Source organism: Solanum lycopersicum, chromosome 7, assembly GCF_036512215.1.
Source record: "Solanum lycopersicum chromosome 7, SLM_r2.1".
Lineage (NCBI taxonomy): Eukaryota > Viridiplantae > Streptophyta > Magnoliopsida > Solanales > Solanaceae > Solanum > Solanum lycopersicum.
In genome coordinates, this window is record NC_090806.1 from 58,844,496 (window position 1) to 58,867,841 (window position 23,346).

At 32.8% G+C, this 23,346-nt stretch overlaps 3 protein-coding genes and 1 long non-coding RNA gene across 4 annotated transcripts; 1 reads left to right on the top strand and 3 right to left on the bottom strand.

Moving 5' to 3' along the window:
* Positions 1-1,319: 1,319 nt before the first annotated feature.
* LOC104648426 (uncharacterized) lies at positions 1,320-1,706 on the bottom strand. The gene is made up of 2 exons (XR_002028128.3): positions 1,565-1,706; positions 1,320-1,393 (listed from the first exon to the last, which is right to left on the bottom strand). It is a non-coding gene; the product is annotated as an uncharacterized lncRNA (long non-coding RNA).
* Positions 1,707-16,271: 14,565 nt separating this feature from the next.
* On the bottom strand, positions 16,272-17,809 carry LOC101249472 (uncharacterized). Its single transcript, XM_019215015.3, has 3 exons — positions 17,369-17,809; positions 16,698-17,258; positions 16,272-16,617 (listed from the first exon to the last, which is right to left on the bottom strand). The coding sequence occupies exons 2-3, from the start codon at positions 17,083-17,085 to the stop codon at positions 16,538-16,540; spliced, it is 468 nt and encodes a 155-aa protein (XP_019070560.1). The 5' UTR covers positions 17,086-17,258; positions 17,369-17,809; the 3' UTR covers positions 16,272-16,537.
* On the bottom strand, positions 17,085-19,472 carry LOC112941879 (serine/threonine-protein phosphatase 7 long form homolog). The gene is made up of 6 exons (XM_026032218.2): positions 19,442-19,472; positions 18,684-18,918; positions 18,128-18,599; positions 17,670-17,809; positions 17,369-17,459; positions 17,085-17,258 (listed from the first exon to the last, which is right to left on the bottom strand). The coding sequence occupies exons 1-6, from the start codon at positions 19,470-19,472 to the stop codon at positions 17,085-17,087; spliced, it is 1,143 nt and encodes a 380-aa protein (XP_025888003.2).
* A 1,181-nt stretch (positions 19,473-20,653) lies between these two features.
* On the top strand, positions 20,654-22,914 carry LOC101258876 (anthocyanidin 3-O-glucosyltransferase 2). Its single transcript, XM_004243604.5, has one exon. It carries the CDS (start codon positions 21,313-21,315, stop codon positions 22,759-22,761), a length of 1,449 nt encoding a protein of 482 aa, XP_004243652.1. The 5' UTR covers positions 20,654-21,312; the 3' UTR covers positions 22,762-22,914.
* Positions 22,915-23,346: the final 432 nt, after the last annotated feature.

Below are 23,346 nucleotides of genomic sequence, written 5' to 3' on the forward strand. Positions count from 1 at the left end.
TGTGTTAAATATTCAACCACGTGATAAAAAAATAATGGGTAGGTAAATATTGGATCCCCTTATAATAAAATAATAATAATAATAAAATTATATATAAAATAAAAAAAAGAAAGAACAGTCTTGCTAAAAGCCTAAAAATGATAACAGTAGCCTACACCATTGCTAAAAGCCTAAAAATGAAAGCAGGCAGGAGCCTACACCACTCCATTTGTTATTGTGTAAAGCAATATATATTTTCTTTATGACACGTCTTCCTTTTACTGATGTATTCTATCTCATATAATTATTATAACCACTTCCTCTATCTTCCCTTTTTTTAATTTTAAATTTAAATATTAATTCAAAAAGAAAAAAAATTATAAACACTTCTTGTACATATACATCTCTATGTTTCATATTTATTTATTTATTAATTATAATAATTATAATTATAAATTATTATTCATATTGTTTTTCGTTAGAGATTTTGAGATTCAGGCAAAATGAATGGATATATCAGAAATTAAAATTCAATTTAAAATTTTTTTAAGATATATATAAAATAAAAAAAGGAGAAACAATCTTTGCTAAAAGCCTGAAAAATAAAAATAGTAGTCTACACCACTGCTAAAAGCCTAAAAAGCAGGAGCCTACACCACTCCATTTGTAATTGTGTAGAACAATGTATATTTTCTTTAAGACATGTATCCCTTTTACTGTTGTAGTCCATCTCATATAATTATTATAACCACTTCCCCTATTTTTTTTTAAATTTAAATATTAATCTAGAAAGAAAAAAAAATTATAAACATTTCTTGTACATATACATCTCTATGTTTCATATTTATTTATTTATTATAATAATTATACTTAAAATTATTATTCAAATTTCTTTTGTTAGAGATTTTGAGATTCAGACAAAATGAAAGAACATATCAGAAATTAAAATTCAGTTCAAGAAGATCAAGCAAGAAGTTTGTAGATATAAAAAATTTTATGAACAATTTTTCTCTTAAAATGTGTTTCATATCTGCAGATCAATAAACATTTAATTTTATAAAACTCATTGAAGCAAGAAGTTTGTTGATATAAAAATTTTTATCAATAATTTTTATCTTAAGATGGGTTTCATATCTGCAGATCAATAGCCATTTAATTTTACTAAAATCATCTGTATTCATATATAAGAATATATAGCTTATTTTAAATCGCACATTGAATTCAAAGAAGGAACTAACGTGGTAGTCTCTTCGCCACCTCCTTGAGAGCTAGTACTGAAGAAAATGCCTGTTGGTTTGCCTGTCGTTCTCTAGAATACTCTAGTAGAATCAAGAAACGCCTTAAATTAAGCACACATCATTCGTATCTCATCTTTTCTCTTAGAAGGTACATATTATATTTGAAGCTGATGAAACTGGAAAAAATATAAAGCAGAAAAGTAAAAAATCTAGAACTTTAACGATACTTCTACTAAACTAGCTACATTCTCGAGTATTCTATACTCTTGACTTGCATATCTACAGAAATCTATCTTAAAATCGCAAATGGGTTTGAGACCATTTTTTACCAATGAAAGAAAACATACCTGAAGTTTTGAATTGCAAATCGATTAATGGTTGTTGAAAGGAGAGAGTTGGAAGAAATTATGCTTTAGAATCATGTTTGAGTAAGTCTTTGTGCTAGGAATGAATTGAACTTTTTTGTTTGAATAAAGACCGATGTTCTGCAAAGGTGGAAGAGAAATGGACCTATAAAATCTTACTATTGAAATTAAAATTTGTCCTTTTTAAATGTGAAATTACATATTTGCCCTTCTTCTTTTGGAAATGAAATTTGTTCATTTGTTAATGTAAAATGACAAGTATACCCTTGGTCGTCCTCTCACCACTCTTGTATATAGTAGTAATATATATATATATATATATATATATATATATATATATATATATATATATATATATATATATATATATATATGTTAGGAATTTTCTGTCAAGTTAAAATTAGACAATTAAATTGAAACAGATGACTACTTTACTTCAAACTCGATATGAAGTCAAAACTAGATAATAAATTGAAACTAAGAAATACTATTTATAGAAAAAGTAAATTTTCCATATAAGAAATAATAATTTTGCATCTCAAAATAACTTTATATTAAGTATATTAATTACTTTGCCTATTAAGAAAAACTTGAAAAATATTTTTTTTTAAAAGAAGTGTTATTATTAAAAAAAAAAAAAAAAGTATCCATTCCTATTCCTGGGATGAATCACCTTGTATCTACTATCCATTGTGGAGGTGGCAAAGCAAATAGTAGACACACAAAATCGACTGTCCATCACAAATCACAGTTCTTATCATGGAGACAAAGATTCAATCTTATCATTGTTTTTTGGAAACATAACTTACTCTTTTGAAAATAATAAACATAAATATAAGTAAGTGCCATTTAAAATTTAAAAATGGTTTTTCTTTTTCAGATGAAAGAAGAGAACTATTAGAAAATGTTTGGCAAATCAACAGTAAAAATTAAATTGATTGGTTGTATTATTAGTTCAATTTTTTAAAAAGGAAATCAATTATAAAAAAATTAACAATTCTGAAACTCAAAGATCTGGAAGAATAAACTTCATAAGAAAATATATTTATTTACTTTTTAAAGGTAAGGCCTCCATTTGAATTTCGTTTATAGCTATTAATATGCTTGAAACGTCCTTATTTGGGCACCAATCAGCACTACATTTATTTAAATCAATTCCCATTATTTCACCTTTTTCTATTTCCTTTACTCATAAGTTTTTTAAACTTTAAATTACACTAGGTTAACATCCATCTTGGTTGTTACGGATAAGTCAATGGTGAAAGAAATCAGACCAAAAAACTTTTTGGGTTGAGAGTTAAGATTCTAAGTTAAGTCAGTCTCAGACATAATCTGAGCGAGGGGAGGTCTAGGTCCATTTGGGGATATGTGGGGTGAAATTTCTAGGCCTGCTTTATAATACCTAGCAGCGAAGACACTAAGGAACCCATAGGATTATAGAATCGAATTCAGACGGGTAAAACTCTCAGAATCAAATTTGGCGTTGTCGCGACCCAAAGTACATCCTAGAAGATAGGGCATCCTTCAAGTCGCCAGACGGCGTACTCGACCTCTCAGAGGTCTTGCACAAGCCCTTAGACATCATTCATCACATATGTATATATGAAAAGTAATGCGGAATTAAAACTTTTCACAACGATAGAACCATAGCTCAATATCTCTTTCATAAAAAACATAGGGAATACTAAGTTCCTTGTAGACATCGTAGACACACGAATATCTTGGGTCACGGCCCATATTTCAACGAAATAGAAAATATCAAAGTCTAATACAATGTCTTTTGAAAATAAAAGCTAAAACATAGCTATATCCTCGATTCAATTGAGGACATACCAAAACTTGCTTGAAAGGATGCTATTTCCAAGCTTGCTCCCAATAACCTCCTCACTTGCCACCTACACCTTTAAAGATAAGACAATATATCGAATTAGTACATTTGAATGCACTAAGTACGGTGATATGCAATAAAACCATGCAAAGAGGACATTTGCTTTAAAGTATGCTCTCATGCTCTTTTGGAGAAAACCTCATTAAACAAGTATGATAAACCACTTACAAGTCTAACATACACACATATAAGACATATTCCAAGTAATCCACAATATAGCATTAACATCACTTCAAACCATATAAATGTATAACCATCCTACCAAAGGTCATCCTAAGACTTACTTAAGTAAGACAAAAAGAAACCGCACATACACCCTCTTCAAGCACACCTAAATAATCCTTAAGACTACCTAGGATAAGATTATATCCTTTTCATTACTTATACTCTTTACCCAAGGTTACTCTAAGACTCACTTGAGTAAGACATGGAGAGACCGCCCATACACCCTCTCCAAGCCTACCTAAGAAATCCTCAAAGCTACCCTAGATAGGGTTTTTCTTGTTCAACATACATTAGCTTAAGTCATAATCATTCATTAATTCAATTAAGATACAATTAAATATTTAGAGGACTTCACATAATGGTCTTGAAGAAGACCTAGGGAAATGACATCCTAACATCTTCAAAGTCTACTCGTGTCATGTATAGATAGCGTCACGTTCCACTACCTACACGTTATAGAACTTCTCCAATACTAGAATGCATACCACGTGATGAGAATATACATTAAACGACATAGACCGTACTAGCTAGACATGGAATCTGGAGTCTACCTTACTCCGATGGAGGGTGTTCTACTTGCCAAGGGTAGAACTAAGACACATCCCATGTATGCACATTGTTAAGGAATATCAAGGATTTCTTTTTACTCTAGTCTCCTTCTCAAGTAGAGCCACTACCACAAACATATTATTTCGGTGCTAGCCATGTTCTAATAGAGTAAGTTCAATCACAATACCAAGGATGGGTCCACTAGGGCTGCTACTCAATGGTCAACAAGGATAGTTCAATGATTTTCTTAGAGATGGTTTCATCCCTCTCCAGCCAACCTATCCCTAAGTCCATCATTCATACAAGAAGGATAATATTACAGCTTTCAACTTCAAGGATATCATAACATTCTATATTGAAGGTTCCAAGTTATTGACCTTCTTTACATATTCAAGGTCCTATATTAGTCATCCTTATAAAGGAAACATCTTGGGTCTACCTATCCTAGACTTTTATTCAACATTCATTCATACACATACATGACAAAGGTGCTTAATTCTACTAAGTCAAGATGTTCATATTCATATTCTTTATGTATCAAGTAAAGGGACATAGGTCTACCAATCAAAACATACATTATCATCTTATCACATGTACAACAACATTCAAGTAGCACCTAGGGACAACTAAGTCTACTACAAGTCACCCTATTCATTCCTATAGAAACATCAACATAGTCCATCATAAGACTCATATAGTCAATTAGAAAGAATCATACTTCAACATCAAGTATACACATATAAAGAAATCATCATAGTCTACTATAGCTACATAGAATAACTCATGCTTTCACTTTACATATACACCTGTACCACATAATCCTTCACATTGATCACCAATACAAGCTACAACGTAATAACATCACAATTTTCATAATAATGCCGACAATGTCATATTCATCACAATTATAACACATAAACACCGCCACCATAAGTGGACCATACCAATCATCACAATTGAATAACAATTCTATACTAAATAGAAAGATTAGGTCATCTTACCACCATTCCATCACCAACGCCACCAATCTTTAACCTTCTAAATCAAATACTTCACAAAGGCTCTTACCACTAGCCATACACATCATTCTAAATCAATAATCAAATCATACAATGATACAACAAGATAAAATATGAAAATAATCAAATTAAGGCAGCCTATATAGAATCCTATCATGATCTTTAGACAATTCAATAGTCTAATGGAATCTACACAAGAATTCATTAACATTAAGTCATGATTAAATCACTCATATTATAGCCAAAATTTCATGAATTGCATGGGTTCATAAATTTTTTTATCTAAAATCATTCAATTAACATCAATTGTAACATAAATCATTGATTCAAACCATTTTATGCAAGAACACATGGCTAGAAGTCAAAATAGAAGTTCATGCTTTTAGAAAGTCTTAGAAAAAGCCTTTGAAGTTTGGCTCCTTGAAGAAGGAAGATTCAAGGATGAAACACAGAAGGAAGATTCAAGGATGAAACACCATACCTCAATGAAGATTATCCACGAAATAGATGAAGATTCAATGGAGAAATTAAGCACCTAGCCTCAACCTTGCTTCATGTTTCAATGTAGTTCTAGAGAATTCTATTTGGGGTCGTGGGTTTTGATTTTGAAATAATGAACTCAACTATAGGTTCTAGACTTATAAAGTGACTTAAAATATCCAAAAACACCTTAAGTAACACCCCAATATATTATTTAGATGCTAGGTGAATTTATCAAAAAGCCCCCCACTCAGCTGAGACACCTGCAGAAAATTGCAGGTGTCAAACGACGAAGGCTACCTACGATCCGTCGACCAGACGATGAGCCGTACTAGCAAGTCTTCGTTCTCGTCAGAGATTGCATTTTGGGGGCTTAATCTCCCACCACTAAGTTTGGAGCAACGACCCCCATTGACGGATCATGCCTTGGACGACGGGGCGTCATTTGGCACTCGTTGGTTGGGGGCTGTATTGGCAGAACTCAAGCCCAAGTTTGGGTCCTCCTCAAGGATCCTTGGGGTGGTCCTTGGGGAGTCACGCCCGAAAGTTTCAACTCGAAATACCCTCATCTATATGTTAGGAACCTTTCATATCAATTTGAACACCAAACACCATTTAAAACATGCAAAGGCATACTAGAACACACAAGTACGTCTCAAGGATAACTTTCGAACGTCTTGGATATTTGGCCACCAAACTTAACACACTGCCTCTTAACACTATAAATCACCATTTTAAGACCTTATGTCATGATCTAGTTTAACCGAGTTCATTTTTAGGGTGTTACATGAATGAGATAGTTTGGGACGTCAAGGGTCGAAGGTATGTTGCAAAAAATAGATTTTTCAGGAGTTTTTGAGTCTTTGAAAATCTTGCAATCCATTATAGCGGGTGACAAGCCGCTATAAAGGGCATGTGCAGGCACTATTACGGAAATGACAACTAATATAGTCGGTTGGGTTGCCCTAGCGGGATAAGTCAGGATTTTATGTAGAAAAAATTTCAAAACTGTTATAAATTCATTGAATGAGTGGATAGTCCATAAGGTTGGTACATGAACAACCATTCATATTCACTAGGTTACATGAACCTTTTTGGATAAGAATGTATCTATTTATTATGATACTTAATATGGTGACCTTTGGAGTGATTTCTCACTCTATAAATAGGGTTGTTCATTCACTATTGTAATATAGATATATGAAAGTTATATACACTTGAATAAGAAGAAAGTCTTATCTTCCATCTTACTTCTCTTGTCTTCATCTCTTTATATTTATATCTCTTATGAGCTTGATTTTATAACACGTTATCAGCACGAGTCTCTAGCCAATTAAGATTGAGTTTTACTTTTTCTTTAACTCATGTTTTGGTTGATCTCGTTATGAAGATCAAAGTATTATATGCATAAAATCAGGTATGTATTTTCTAGAATATTTTTATGATTTAGAATAAAATAGTATTCAGTCACTAACAATTATCAGGAACCGAAGACATATACTACTATTGGTTGAATATGACATGCTATACAAAATTTCTTAAATAGAAGAAGGTATAAAATTTTAATAGCATGAATTTGAATGTTATTTTGATTGTTTTGAAAGACTCAAAGGATGAGTCATGTTGTACTTCGATTTATTATACCGTTGGTTAAGGGTAAGACGATGAATTCAAGTTTCATCGCACCAAAAGGGTAAGACATCAGGTTAATGTCCGGATGCACCATAATGAAAAATATTTGAGGATAAGACGATAGATTCAAGTTCTATCGCACCAAAAGGGTAAGACATCAATTTGAGTTTTGATGCACCGTGATTGGGTTCAAGTCCCATAGAATTATGGCGTAAAACGCCTTATATGGATAAGACATTGAGTTTGAGTCAATGCACCATAATGATGATATAATGATGACTAGGCTTTGATGAAAAGTCTTGAAATTCGTTCTATTGAATTTGCTTCATTCCTTGAAAAGAATGTGGTAGCAACATGTAATAACTCTGAAATCCGCCTGTTAACTTGCTCCATTCAATCATACGAATGTGGTAGCAGTGAATGTTAGTCTGAAAGATGACAAATGATTAATGATATGAATAAGGGCGTGGAGGGACATAAATATGATAGTCATCATTGTGGTAATTATAAAAGGAAGAACACTATGGGTTCTCCAAATAGTCCTTCAAAATGTGAAGGCAGTTTTCATTATCAAAATGGTATGAAAGGACATTGGACTTGTGAATGTTATCGACCCAATAATTTATAAATCCTCCATCAAAAGACAAGAAGATAAAGTGATGGTACACTTGATCTTTCAAAGTGATGTTGAGGTGTGTCATGGAAATATGATGAATTTTAAAGCCATGACAATGTGCTTATAATGCAAATTTATGAAGTACATATAAATAATTAGTCCAATCCTTGAAGAGAATGTGACTTGTTATGAGTATCGTGAATGCTCGACCATTCTATAAGAGAATGGGTCCAGATGTGATAAAATCATTATGGGTTGGATATATGTCACAACTCACCTCTATGGAAGGTTTGAGAAAAAATGATACATGTCACTTCTCATCTTTACGGCAGATTTGAGAGGAAATAAATTTTATTTGGCAGAAATGGCTAATTGTATTGTACGGTTTATATGTCACTATGGTATGAACTACCGAAAGGGCAAAAGAAAGAAATAGTTTTTGCCTATAAGGATTGTGGTCATTATTGTGTGGCAATACAAATTTGTCATTGGTTGTGTACCTATGGTACAACAAAAGTAAAGCAAGAAAGACGTCTTGCTCGTAATGATTTTGACAATGAAATAATAATATAATTTCCTCCTTGAAGGAGATGCCCACCATAGGGATGTTGTCATGCAATATGTGATAGTACACAAAATTAATTGTAAGCTCTAACGAGTTGTGCTATTATCAGAGGAATAATATTGGGGTTGTAGTAAGTCTCAAAAGAAACTTTTTAAGTTTCGGATGAATGAAAATAAATATTGAGACTATAAATCACTACAATCGAAAAGGGTTATAATGTTTATGTAAAAGATTACCCCACTTTTCCTCTTGTTTGTTCCATACAAACATGTACATGCTGACGAAATCACATGTAAAAGTAAATTATAAGTGTACTAAAATAAAGATCAGTTGGCATGACTGGTTGACCATTCCGATTAAATGTAATGCAAATGTGATTGAGAATTCAGATGATTTATATGATGAAGAAATAAAGATTCTTCAAGAATTCTCTTGTGTTGCTTGTTCTCTTGATAAAATGATCATTGTACCAGCTAAGGTCGGGACTGTAATCCCCTAAAATTTTTTGGAACATATAAAAGGGTGAATATGGGCCCGTTCACCTGTCATGTGGATCATTTGCAACTATATGATTGATGCATCTATGCGATGGTCACATGTATTTTGTTGTCAACTTACAAATTGGTTTTTGTAAGGTTGTTTGCTCAAATTGTTAAAATTAAGAGAATAGTTCCAAACTATGAAATTATATTGATAATGCTGGTTGATTTTAGCAGAAATTGTATGCCTCCAATTATAGCCAAATCATGGTTATGAGAACAAAACTCCCAAATATGATTTGGTATGAGATAATTTTGTTTAACATGTAGCAACACATGTATGCATCAAACCAACAAGGTTTCCCCATTAAAATTGGTTCAGGGTGAGGAACCATATAATTTTCATCTAAAATGTTGAATGTGCAGTTATGATTTTAATTACTCCACCACGCACAAAGATGAACTTTTGGAATGAATGTTAGATTTTCTAACATTAGGGGGAGAGATGATTGACAGCTGAAAATTATGTGTGAGGTTAATTATGAATTATCTAGATCCTCGTTAAAATAAATATGTGAACTTATAGTTCAAGGGATAATTTAGTTGCATAATGTTGCAAATCAGTTGCCAGATGAATGCACTGACCCTATGATATAATTCAGCTGCAAATGCTCCAATGTGAAGTCCTTGAAGTACAGAGTCTATGATATGCCGGAAGCGTAATAGACCAATCGATTCCAAATATAAAATTCCTTGTAGAAGGAAGGAGCAAATGATCAATATGGTCATGATAATGAGGCAAGTGCTATAAAAGAGCACATTGACATAACACTTCATAAAATCTTGAAAAAGGTTCAGGTACCTGAAATAATGAAAAATGAAGAGATCTCGATAAGTTATGTCTTGTTGGAATCGATATCAAATAACCGTCGACGGTATCTTTGATATGAGGTAGCGCTCAATGATATAATTGTGATGAGGATCTTGAATTCAAATCTGTCATATAGTGAGGACAGATAAATGGTTGGCCAAGTAAAATGCACAATTCAAGTATATTTTGTTTCACTTAGAAAAGTGACATTTTGGACTGGTAGTCCATAAATCAAGATATAATGTCAGTGGGGTACAAATAAATTATTATGCGATAGTATAACCGTAAGATATCAAATACGGTTTGTGCCTTGGGGCATAAAGGTTTATCGCAAAAATCCTGACATTAGTGGAGATGTTTTCTCCTTTGGTGGATGAAATGAGGTTTGTTTTGATCTGGCAACATATGAAAACTTGAATGCATGTAAATGAATAATTGTAATGTCTAGCTAGACAATGAAGGTTATATGAAAATCCTTGAAACAATCGAGGTGTCTGAAGCATATAAGAGTTTGAAAGAAACTTATCCAATAAAGCTTCAAGAATTCTTATATGGATTGAAATAGTCAAGGAAGAAAAAGGGTACAAAAGAATGACCCTAATTGTCCTTGTATTTTTATGAAAAGGCCTTGGTAAGACAAAATTTTGTCTTGACCTACAGATTGTTAATTTGACAAATAAAATATTTGTCTAACGGTGCACATACACTGAAAAATTTTGATGCAATTTTATGTGGATATATCGCATTCATTGAGTACCCCAATGATTATGAGATCACTTGACATAAATGATGATTCAGTTTGATCTCAAAAGAAGGATGAGAGTTTCTTGGTGATGAAACTTTATCTTGGTGCAATCAGGGCACTAGGGCATCTTACTAACAATATTATTCCAGATATTTGTTTTGCAGTAAATTTACTGGCAAGATTCATTTTCTCCCCGATAAAAGGACATTGAAATGGTGTTGAGCACATGATTGAATATCCTCGAAGGACCATAGTTATGGGTTTATTCTATCCCGAGGAATCAAAGACAAAATTGATTGGTTACGCAAATGCAGAATATTTATCTGATCCGTATAAAGCTCTATCTCAACCACGCTATGTGTATTCATGTGGAGGCACAATAATATCCTGGCGATCAATGAAGCAAACAAATGTTGCTATGCAGAAATAAAAGTCCTCCATGAAGCAAGTTGAAAGTGTGTTTGGTTGAGATAAATGACACACCATATTCAAGAAATGTGTGATTTTTCTTTAAAAAAGAATATACCAACCACAATGTACGAAGATTGGAGACATCATCACAAGAAATTAAGTGATGTTTAAATCAGGGGGAGTACAATACGCATTGCACTCTTTTTCCCTTGATCGAGGTTTTTTCCCACTGGGTTTTCCTGGCAAGGTTTTTAATGAGGCAACAAATGGTGCGTATCAAAAGATATGTGTACTCTTTTTCCTTCACTAGAATTTTTTCCCACAGGGTTTTTCCTAGTAAGGTTTTTAACGAGGCACATTATCTATGGACATCCAAGGGGGAGTGTTATAAATTTATTGAATGAGTGGATAGTCCATAAGGTTGGTACATGAACAACCATTCATATTCACTAGGTTACATGAACCTTTTTGGATAAGAATGTATCTATTTATTATGATACTTAATATGGTGACCTTTGGAGTGGTTTCTCACTCTATAAATAGGGTTGTTCATTCACTATTGTAATATAGATATATGAAAGTTATATATACTTGAATAAGAAAAAAGTCTTATCTTCCATCTTACTTCTCTTGTCTTCATCTCTTTATATTTATATCTCTTATGAGCTTGATTTTATAACAAAAACCTCTTATTTTCTGCAACACTATTCTTGGATTTGAAAAAAGCAAGTTAGGGTAATTTCTACTCACTTGATCCATTAAGTTTGTCAATAAAGTTAAGTTCATTATTTTGCAATCTTGTTAGTTTATTCTTAAGCCTTAAGAATCTAGGATATTATTCTTGGAGAGGGTTTTGACTTGATTTCATGGTGAAGAAATCTATAGGTATGATAGAATGATCATGAATTGGCATGTGATTACGATTGAGTTACGATTTAGGAATATTAGGTCATTTTTCATTGGTTGTTGTATTTTATTATTGTTGCATATCATTCTGCAAAAGAGAGAGAGGGTACTGAAGAGAGAGGGCGCTCGGGCACATAAGTATTAGGTTTACCATTGCACACAATTATTCTGTTATTATCTCTTGTTCGTTTAACTATTCCTCGAGACATTTTTTTGATAGCCCTTGAAAAGACGCTATAGAGATGAATATGAGACAAGTGCAATCAGGTAATCGACCTAATAATCCACATACATGATAAAAGATAATTTCAGTCCAAGTGTACTTACTCAAAGTTATTGAACAAGGGGAAAACTCAGGTTCTTTAGAATTTTTAAGATGCTTGATTCGTGGTAGGTGATGGTTGTGTTTTTTTGAAGTTATGTATGCATGAATGTCTACTACTTTGTAGTATCACTTGTGCGATGCATGTTGGAAAAAACATAGAGAATGATATGAAAGGACACCATATTGATAATATTATGCAATGAATTACTTGATTACTTTATGTGGTTTCAAGTGTTATTGTTCATTATGATTGTGATTATGCATGTTGTTTATGATTTCTAGTTGGCTCGGGTGACACGATGGTACAAAAATACTAGCAGTTGACTCGAATACGATATTGATATAAATGCTAATGCTAGTTAGCTCTATACCACACCGTACACTAATAGTTTGTGTGTGGATTTCATGATAGGACTGGGTATGTTGTGATCATGTGGGACATGTTTTAGATATGAGTCGAATCAATATATTGCGACTGAGAGTCTGTATTCGTGATTGTTGTTATGCGTGTTAACCTATGTTTATTATGTTGTAGTTGTTTGTTTATATTCAGAGTTTAGAATAGACCGTATGATCCTATCGGTATACTATAGTTATGTATAGATACTGCACTTGTTCTCTTCTTGTTGAGTACATGGCATGATCAAGCGGTTCATACGAGGACTGAGTTGAAGGAAGTGTGACCAATCGAATCCAAGGGTGAGCTACTCTCTAGTTTGTTAAGGGTTCTTCTAACTTTGCTTTTCCATCTTTTGAAACACAACACTTTAGGTTGTTACATTATGTTTTAGCTTCGGGCTCACATCCTCATTCTTGACTATTTAGAGCTTTGTTTTTGTGATTTTTAGTTTTTAAGAGTTAATTATCACATATGTTTTGACTATTGATTGAGTTTATGGGGCTCAATCCTTTACTTATTTTAAAACGGTTTTCCTACTATTTATTTCATGACTTGGCTTCATACAAAAGTGTTTTGGGTTAAATTTTTGAATGCTAATTGGTTGCCTCATCGGAGAGTTAGTGTAAGTGTTATCCAGAGAAGTATAGATTGTGAAAAAGCACTTCAGAATCAAATTAATGCAAAGTTAATCAATAAAGAAGAAAGACTTAGTGAGTGACTAATAAAAGAAATAAAGCTAAAAAGGATAATGAAAGGATAAACAAAAATACAGTCAAAATTAAAGACTTAGTGAGTGACTAATAAAATAAATAAAGCTAAAAAGAATAATGAAAGGATAAACAAAAATATAGTCAAAATTTTGATTTAATAAAGAAGTGCCTAAAATATATCTTGCTAATCAACTCCTCATTTCACTTTATGTACCAAACGGAAGTTCTAAATATCATAATACACAAAGAAATATGCAAAATAACTCAACACACAATGACACATAAATAATGAAATCGGCTCCCTATCATCTCTCTACCTAACAATGTACTTGAATTCAATGGTATATTTTCAAGCCCATTATTATTAGTCTATAGTCAATTTTAGAGTCTAACGTGTCTCATATTGTTTGAATATGAAAAATATTACAGTTGATTTTAAATTTTTGCAAGTAATTTAGAGTGAAAATTGTCAAAAACAACTTTTAAAAAATATATCATTTTACTTGATATTTTTTAAATTACATTTATATCCTTTCTTCTACGGTGTGAATTCATAATTGCCTAATCATATGAAGTATTTGTTTTTAAAATACAAATGACAAAACGTCTTCCAACCTTAGTAGTAGACTAGTAGTCACAAATTTATAATCTTGTTCTACTCTGTTCACCGGAAACCACAAAAATCCAATGACGATGAAAGCAGAGCTTGTTTTCATTCCTTCCCCTGCAGCAGGCCACCTTATCTCCGCCGTTGTGTATTTATGTTATTAAGTTTTAATTCGAGTTACACTTGAATGTGTAATTGCATGAATTACTACATTTAATTTTTGAACTTTTGACCAAAATAAGTCATTCTATAAATCAATTCACCAAAATAGTATGTTTTTAATTTTGTTTACAAAACTAGTATAAACGTGGTTCACAGTAACGTTTTATGCTTTATTTTATTTTAAAAAATTTAATGAAAAAAAAAAGCAAAAGTTCACGGAGCAAACAGAAATAAATCGTTATTGACAATAACGTTTTATGCTTCGTTATCTAGAATCACGTTTTAGAGCTAAAACGTTACTTAAAGTAACGTTTTTATATTTTAGTACGTTTTATCCAGTCACGGGCTCTGCAATTAAAGAATCGAATCCTGTATTTTACAGATTATAAAACGTAACTGACAATCACGTTTATTATGTAAAACGTAACTGTCAATTACTTTTTATGTTTATTTAATCACGGAGCACCAAATTAAGAATAAAATCCTGCTACATTGGAATCTTACAGATCATAAAACGTTATCGCTGATCACATTTCTGCATTAAATCGTGACTATCAATTACGACACTATGTTAAAGTTAATTTTTTCTTTTTTTACTGACGACAAATGGTTATAAAATGAACCTTGTTGAAACAAATGTTCTAAGCACTCCAACAATATTCATTCAAAATTTTGTTTGTGTAGCCCAATTTTGAAACAATATTTACAATGGTATGAATTAAATAAGTCAAGTCAATGTATCATATTGTGTTATTATTTTTACCATAGCTTTCAAATATTTTTCTAATTTATTACTTAGAAAGATGACTTATTTTTATGTGTAGGAATAAAAATGGCAAATTTTGAACATAATGTGATGGTTGCTTTGTACTGGGGTGGCGAAATAATTACTGAAATGAACGGATGCAGGTATATTGAATGTGCTAGAATGATTATTAACATGTATACTTCAATGAAGTATGTTGAATTGATTGAATTATTGCATGAGAAAATGGGTACAATTAGTGAAAATATTCAAATGGATATTTCGGAAAAATATCCTTGTTCGATTCAAGGTAACCGTATAAGGTTCATTGAGTTTAAAATTGATGATGATCAATCTTTGCTACAATTTTTTGTTATACCTCAAAACTTTGCGGATAAGATTGACATAAATGTTTTGGAAATGTATGTAAAGACCAAATCAACAAATCAAAATGATATATTTCAAATTAGTGGTCAACATGGTTATCACATGAATTTATTGTCTCAAAATTATGGATTTGCCACGGTTAGACTACCTCATTATGCAGAGCCGATTGCTCAACCACCATTTCAACAATTGTTAATGCATGACCAAGGATCATTTGGCGAAGGTTCAAGTAGCCAAAGACATGTTGACAATAGTTCGAGAAAATATGAGAGCAGGTAAAACAACAAATTTATGTTTTAATGAATTTTAATATAATTAGTTGATAACACAATTTTACTCATTATAAATATACATATATAGATAAGCTATATTAATTCAATCCTTCTCTGGTTTCTGTATAAAGTAATCATTCCTTGTTTGAAGACTATGATAAGCTATATTAGGTTGTTAATATTTGTCACATGAATCGTAAATATAGAATACAATCAACGTGACTAAGACAATATAACTCTCATTTTATGTACGTCAGTATCGATCTTCCTTGCCCATTTTTTCTTTTTGTTTCTCATTCCATTTTACATGTTTGAAGCCTTAAAATTCTAATTTAAAAATGCAACATACAGAAATAGAAAGGAGAAAAGAAATAGGATAAAAACATTTACGGCATAAAACATTACAAAACTTAAAAAAGCCAGCAAAGGAGCAACATTTATGGCATAAAAACATTTACACAGCTTGCAGAAATACAAGCTTCAACAATCAGTGCCATAAGAAACTAGAGTTATGTCGACAAAAAAGAAGAAGTTAGGCCTTGCTTTGCTCAAAGTTCAAACAGGAACATCAGAACTGAATCCTGAATAAAGAGGATGGAAATATAATTACAGTCGACCCCAACTAGTACTTGATTTGATTGAACAAAATTCTAATCAACACAATTGGAACTAATACTTCCCAGAAAGCTCATAAATAACAGCTGCAACAGCACATCTTTTTAACATAAACCAATACAATAAACAACAACAACAACAATAAAGCATGAAATTCACTGCAAATTAAAGCTAAATTACATAAGCTAAATAAAAAACACAACTTTACCACTGCCCCAAAATCTGGGCATCAAACTAAAACTAAATTAACAGGAGTTAAAGCAAATTACCACTCGCGATGTGTCCACAAATTCAATACAACAACATACCGAATGTAATCCACCACAGTCTGGGGCGGTTCACAGAATCATCCTTTGCCTTTTTTCTTTGTCAACACAGAAACTTTTGTTTTGTTCTTTTGGCCGTGCTGATTAAGATAATGACTCCCTAAAAGTAGGAACAACTTTTCAGTTATTCAACTAAAAAGAAACACTTTTTCAAAGAATAATGTGAAGATTTTAACATACCAGTCCTACAAAGCTTAGGAATGATTGTACGTTTTTTCTTCATTGATGGTTCACCACCTTGGCTTGCACCTTGATTCGCATCCTCCAACTCATCACCATCCATAAAGTTTGGGGCGTTGTCAAAATGTTGAGGTTGATTACTACCAAATACATTTTCAAGTGATGAAAGACTTGGATTCCTTGATATTTGTGGAGTCTGTGTTGTCGTGTACGTCACATTCTCAATGTTTGTTGGTTCATAATTCGAAACTGCTTGGGAATATTGTGTGGTTTGATCATCTTCACTCATTTCAATAGGTGCTCGACCTCTCTCAATAGCACGTACCTTCCTACCCGCAACACCACCTTTTCCTCGCCAACGAATAGGAGGATGCAAATGGTCAGACATTAGATCCTCTCTTCTATAATTTGCTTGAACTGAGTCCTATCTGCCTCTTGCACATATGCCAAACAATTAGATCCTTCATCCCGCACCATTGCACAAAACCCGTAAAATTCCTCCATTGATGGATTTTCACTGAGAGATATTGCTTTATTAACCATCAAATGAATATGACGCACCTGTCCAAAATAACAAAACTTGCCTCAAAATTCAAAATTAACCCATTCTAGCTATAGTTCGAAAGAAATCATTTATGCTCCAACAATTAATAAGCTAATATCAAACTTACCATTGTTTCGTATGTCGTTGCATTAGGCACGTAACCTTGTTGTTGTTGAGGACTCGAAATAGGATTACCAATGACAAAACGAGTAATACGTCTAAACCAAATAAGGTAGGGATCATCATACCGAAGTGATCCATGAAGGATTGGTGCATTCCATACATATTGATCAATATGGTTCCAAAAATGCAACCATTGTGCATGCTCTAACTCTCAATTTGTGTTTGATCTTCCTCGACGATCATGGTTAAAATGTGTAGCGTCAAATGCAAATGAAGATGGTATCGCTTGTACCAATCCAAATTGCCTCATAACTCGATCGGGTAAATGAACCTCAACAACATCCCAACAAAAAATTGGAACTCTAGCACGCCATATGTCTCTTCCAACGCGGCAATATTCGGGAAGACTCTCAATTATGTCAGAAGAATATGGTTCCCAAATAAACTATAAAAAAATACTCACAATTACAATATATACGAAAGTTAAGAGAAAATTAGTACAAAATCTTACCTGATCTTATGTCATGGAATCCAGCGCATCCCTGAAAACTCTTAACACGTGTTTGGTAGTATCGGTCCAACTAAAATGTGCATACCATCTAGCAGCATGTGGACCCCTTGGTAAACCAACAGGGAAAATATTTCTTGTATCTCTTTTTACTACAATCTGAGGCGTAAGGACGGTAACTCTCTCCCATGCCCAAATCTGGACATAATAGATAATTATAAACTAGATAAAATTTAGTGTAATTATTGAGTGTACCTGAAGTAGTGGTAGGAATCCAGCAATCTCATTTTGGCTACTTTGGGAGGCTTTACAAAGAAAACGATACAAATATGCTAGGGTTGCACTACCCCAACTGTAAGACCCTACTGTAGTGATATCCTCCAGCATAGGCAAGTACATAAGCTTTAAAAGACCACCAGATGTGTCTGCTAATAGTAAACCAACAATCATCCAAAACATATAACACCTAGCTTTCTCATTGACCATATCCTGTGTTGCCAAGTCGGGTAATCGTGGTTGAAGTCGCAAGTGTGCATTAAGCGCAGAAACCTTGAGACTACTATGTTTAAAGTCTTGAGGTTGTGGACTAAAACCTAATAATCTTTGACAAATATTTTTCCAATCCACTACAGACCTCTGTGGCTCATACCCAACTACTGCATTACCTTTCACAGGTAAGCCATACAATATCTCCACGTCCGGTAAAGTGATTGTACTCTCACCCGTCCTAAAGTGGAATGTATGAGTCTCAGGAGGCTATCTCTCAACTAGTGCGGTGATTAAGCTACGATCAATAAGAGGCCTATGAGACCTATAAACACTATATATTCCAGATAGTTTAATCACATCTAGGACTCGTGGATGAATGGGATGCTCATTTACTAGGTCCCAAAACTTCCCATCATATTTTCTTGTGTTCAAAATCATATCATCATTCCCTATCCATATATCTCGTGACCTATGAGTGAGCTTTCCATTTAATACAGACGGATCAAGTGGACCGGGATCCAATTGGTATGCATTATTAGCAGCCATAAAATAAATACCTATACAGAAGTAAGAATACAACGTAACTTAGAAGCTTTTCTCAATCTACGAGTGCAAGAGTTGTTAAATATATAGTGGTTGTAAATTATGTTTATATGACAGAAACGATCAAAAGCACAACAGTTTACTGCTTTCACTTACCAAAGATTTGGTAAGAGTGGCAGAGGCTAACCTACATCAACATTAAAATCTGAATTTTGACCAAAATAAGTTTCTATAAATCAATTCACCAAAGGAAAATAACAAATTCATCAATAATAAGATAAACTAAATCAATGTATGACAAAATTACCTGAATCACAAAAAGAACTCTTCTTTATCAAAGTTTTTTTTACCTTTTTAAAGCAGATCTGCAGCCGTTTTCAAAGTTTTGAAAATTTCACCTCCAATCTGCAGTGTTTAAACTACAATACTCGATCAACACTCTCAAATCTCTTGTATAGAGCAAAACGATTTCAAATAGAGTAAGATTAAGCATCAACTATGGAAGAACAAGAAGATGGTGGTCTTCCAAATTCGTACACTCTTCAGATACAACATTCATCAACTCCATTGTGCCTTTGGAGCGAGATTTGATGCTAGTTCTCTTCATCCCTTGTAACTTGAAGGTAGCTTTGGAGAATGAAGTGGGTTTTCTTGGAGGGTTTTCTTCCCCAATTTGTCGTTTTGGTCTCAGCCGAGTGCCGGCGAGTTTGGGGAAATACGGGTTGCAATCGAGTGCGATAATACCTTTTATCTTTCTCGTTTAAAAAAAACACAGAGAAGAGAGAGAAAGAGGAGAAGGGGCTAATTTATGTTTTACGCTTCAATGGAAAAAGAACCACCCTCGGAGGAACGAGCTTCTTCCCCAATTTTATATAACTAAATTGGGGTTTTTTTGTTCTAGGGAAGGCATAAATTATATATGCTTAAAACGTTATTCCTAATAACGTATTATAGTTAAAACGTAATTTTTAGTTACGTATTATTATTAAATTATATATGCTTAAAACGTTATTCCCAATAACGTATTAGAGTTAAAACGTAATCTCCAGTTACGTATTATTAATAAATTATATATGCTTAAACTGTTATTCGCAATAACGTATTAGAGTTAAAACGTAATTTCCAGTTACGTATTATTATTTAACGTCGTTAGCAGACCGTCCCTTTTCTCATTAAATTTTTTAAAATAAAATAAATTTTTTAAAAAATAAATAAAGTATAAAACGTTATTGTGAACCACGTTTATACTAGTTTTGTAAACAAAATTAAAAACATACTATTTTGGTGAATTGATTTATAGAATGGCTTATTTTGGTCAAAAAATCTTTAATTTTTATTATATATGAGGTGATATATTGTAGATGAACTTGTATTTTAGAGGATTAATTCATTGTTTGAAGTTCTTAGTTTAACTTGGTGTGACATTGGACGAAGCACGTCGATCTTAATATTTTGTCATGTTACATTTGATATTATACATACATTTTAACTAATTATTTCGATTAAATTCTATTATGAAAAGACTCTGTTGCAGGCAAAAGGTAACATATATCTCTTTTAAAAATTCATATAACTCATCGCACATTTTTCTAATATTATTTTAATAAATTATTACACGTGCAACGCACGTGCTCGAAAACTAGTATATATATGTATATATATATATATACACATATATGAAGCAAGCAGGAAACTAATCTAGACTAGTATATCAATTAGATATACAACTCTTATTTGGACATGTTTTTTAGTTTTTTTTTTAATTCGATGTTTGGAATCTGCATTAGAGCTTCGATTAAATTCAAATCGCGCAATGTAGAATTCATTAAGAAGTGACACTCTCAATAAGATTTTTTTTTTATATTCAAGGTTCAAAATCAATACTTTTAATTACAGAATAAAATAATCCTACTTGTACCATAATCCATATTGATACATGAATAATATAACTAAACGCAAGATAAAGTGGTCATTTCGACATTAAACATATAAAATTTGGACACGTGGAATATTTGGAAAAAAAAAGGAGAAGAGTTAAAAAAATAGAATTTGGAAGTTTGAGTTGAGTTAGTATATAAATTCAACTCAAATTTATTTTTGAATATATAAAATTAAAACAAACTTTTGAAAAATCTCAATTTTTTGTGCCACCTTACTGAATTTTTAATGATTTAAGCTTGTTAATTGCTTGGAGCAGCCATGACACATTCGAGCAGACTAGTAAAAATAAAAAACTTACAATTAATGAGATTTTATTAAAAACTTGTTGGACAAGATACAAGTTTTGGCTTAAAATAATCACCATTAACTATATATATATATATATAATATGATATGGCCTTGACCAAGGCCTAAGTTTATAATTGCACACACAAATTTGTTAACAGAAATACAAAGAAAATACCTCAATGAGGACGAAAGCAGAGCTTGTTTTCATTCCTTCTCCGGCAGCAGGTCACCTCATCTCTGCCGTTGAAATTGCAAAACTGATTCTCAACAGAGATGAGAGGCTCTGTATCTCTATCCTCATTATGAAGCTTCCAATGGATTTCGGTGTTCAATCTTACATCGAATCACTCTCATCTATACCCCGTTTGCAGTTCGTTGACATCACTGTTGACGAAAATACTATTGCTGGATTCATGTCAAATAAGGAGACCTTCTTCACGAACTTCGTTCGAAGTCATAAACCAAAAGTAAAAGATTTTTTAAATAACTCCAGCTTTTCTAGATCTGATTCTCGTCTTGCTGGCTTCGTTCTCGACATGTTCTGCACGTCAATGATAGACGTAGCTAATGAATTTTGTGTTCCTAGTTACATTTTCTTCACCTCAAATGCTGCTTTCCTTGCCCTCTGTTTTCATTTCGAGTCTCTGAAAAAGGAGCATCACGTCGATACCTCCAAATGCAAAAATTCAAATGAAGAATTAACAATCCCGGGTTTTAAAAACCCGTATCCAACGAAGTTCTTGCCTAGATTGACAACAGATCAATCAGTAATCACCACCACGTTCTTTGATTCTGTTACCCGAATCAAAGAGACGAAGGGTATTATGGTCAACACATTCGCCGATCTAGAACCTTTACCTCTTCGGTCTCTTTCAGTTCCCCCAATTTATCCAGTTGGTCCAGTGGTGAATTTTAAGGAAGGAGGTCATGGTCGAAACAGTCAATCCGAAACAGAGAGCATAATCAAATGGTTAGATGATCAGCCAGAGTCCTCTGTAGTGTTTTTGTGCTTCGGTAGTATGGGAAGCTTTGAAATGGAACAGATCAGAGAAATAGCAATTGCACTTGAGTGTAGTGGTCATAGATTTTTATGGTCGTTACGAAGACCACCACCAAAGGGGCAAATCGGGCTTCCGAGCAATTACGAGAATGCTGAGGAAGTGCTACCAGAAGGGTTTATTGAAAGGACAAATGGAGTTGGCAAAATGATTGGATGGGCACCTCAAGTGGCGGTACTGTCTCATCCAGCAGTGGGTGGATTTGTATCGCATTGTGGATGGAATTCTGTACTTGAAAGCTTGTATTTTGGGGTACCAATAGCTACTTGGCCCCTGTATGCTGAACAACAGATGAATGCGTTTGAGTTGGTTAAAGAATTGGGAGTGGGAGTGGAGATTCGAATGGACTATTTCAAGGATTTCCATGGGAATGATGAGAATGTCGAAATTGTGGGTGCAAAGGAAATTGAAAGTGGTATACGAAAGTTGATGGAGAACGCAGATGAGAATGAAATAAGGAGAAAGGCGAACGAGATGAAAGAGAAGTGCCATGGAGCTATGAAGGAGGGTGGCTCATCTTATGCTGCTCTTGGGCTTCTAATTAAGGATGTCATTAGTAACATTTCTTGATCATTTTGTTCTACACGTTATAGTTGTTGCCTGTTGTGTTGTATCGTATTGTTGGTTTAAAAAAAAATGTTTGTTTTGATTATTAACTAAATTATATTGTATCGATATATTTAAACCATTGTTAGGTAATGATGAAAATACTATTTTATGTAATGATTAATTTTGTCTGATTGCGTAGTTATCTTAATAATCTTTTTCTCATTTTCTCTTTATTTCTTATCTGATAATTATATCTTCCTTTACCCTAGCTTTTCATAGTAAATTTATCCCACACCTTATTTTTTTTATAAATGTATTATTCAAATTATAGATATATGACATTATAACGAACCAAGAAAATCGTTTTATTTATAAGCAGTATATATATTTGAAATACGATGAAAAAATGTCCTATTCTACCACTAGTGTATTTACAACTTTCAATTGGATACGAAAAATACTGTTACACGCAAGCTTAAGTATGACCTTATGATTTTTTTTAATGATTGTGGATCGGACATAATGCTTGGGCCATTCCAATAGACTATGTTAGAACTTTAATTAATGAGATCTCATTAAGCACTATTTGGTAGGGGTGTGCAAAAA

Bases quoted from the DNA above. Each gene is read 5' to 3' on its own strand.
- LOC101249472 (XM_019215015.3), bottom strand. From the start codon at position 17,085: ATGTCTGACCATTTGCATCCTCCTATTCGTTGGCGAGGAAAAGGTGGT. The intron at 16,618-16,697 runs GTATGTTAAAAT...TCCTACTTTTAG, and splicing joins TCCTAAGCTTTGTAGGACTG to GGAGTCATTATCTTAATCAG.
- LOC112941879 (XM_026032218.2), bottom strand. From the start codon at position 19,472: ATGGAGTTGATGAATGTTGTATCTGAAGAGT. The intron at 18,919-19,441 runs GTACGAATTTGG...ACTTCTGTATAG, and splicing joins GAATGTTGTATCTGAAGAGT to GTATTTATTTTATGGCTGCT. The intron at 17,810-18,127 runs GTACACTCAATA...ATTTTTTTATAG, and splicing joins GATTCCTACCACTACTTCAG to TTTATTTGGGAACCATATTC.
- LOC101258876 (XM_004243604.5), top strand. From the start codon at position 21,313: ATGAGGACGAAAGCAGAGCTTGTTTTCATTCCTTCTCCGGCAGCAGGT.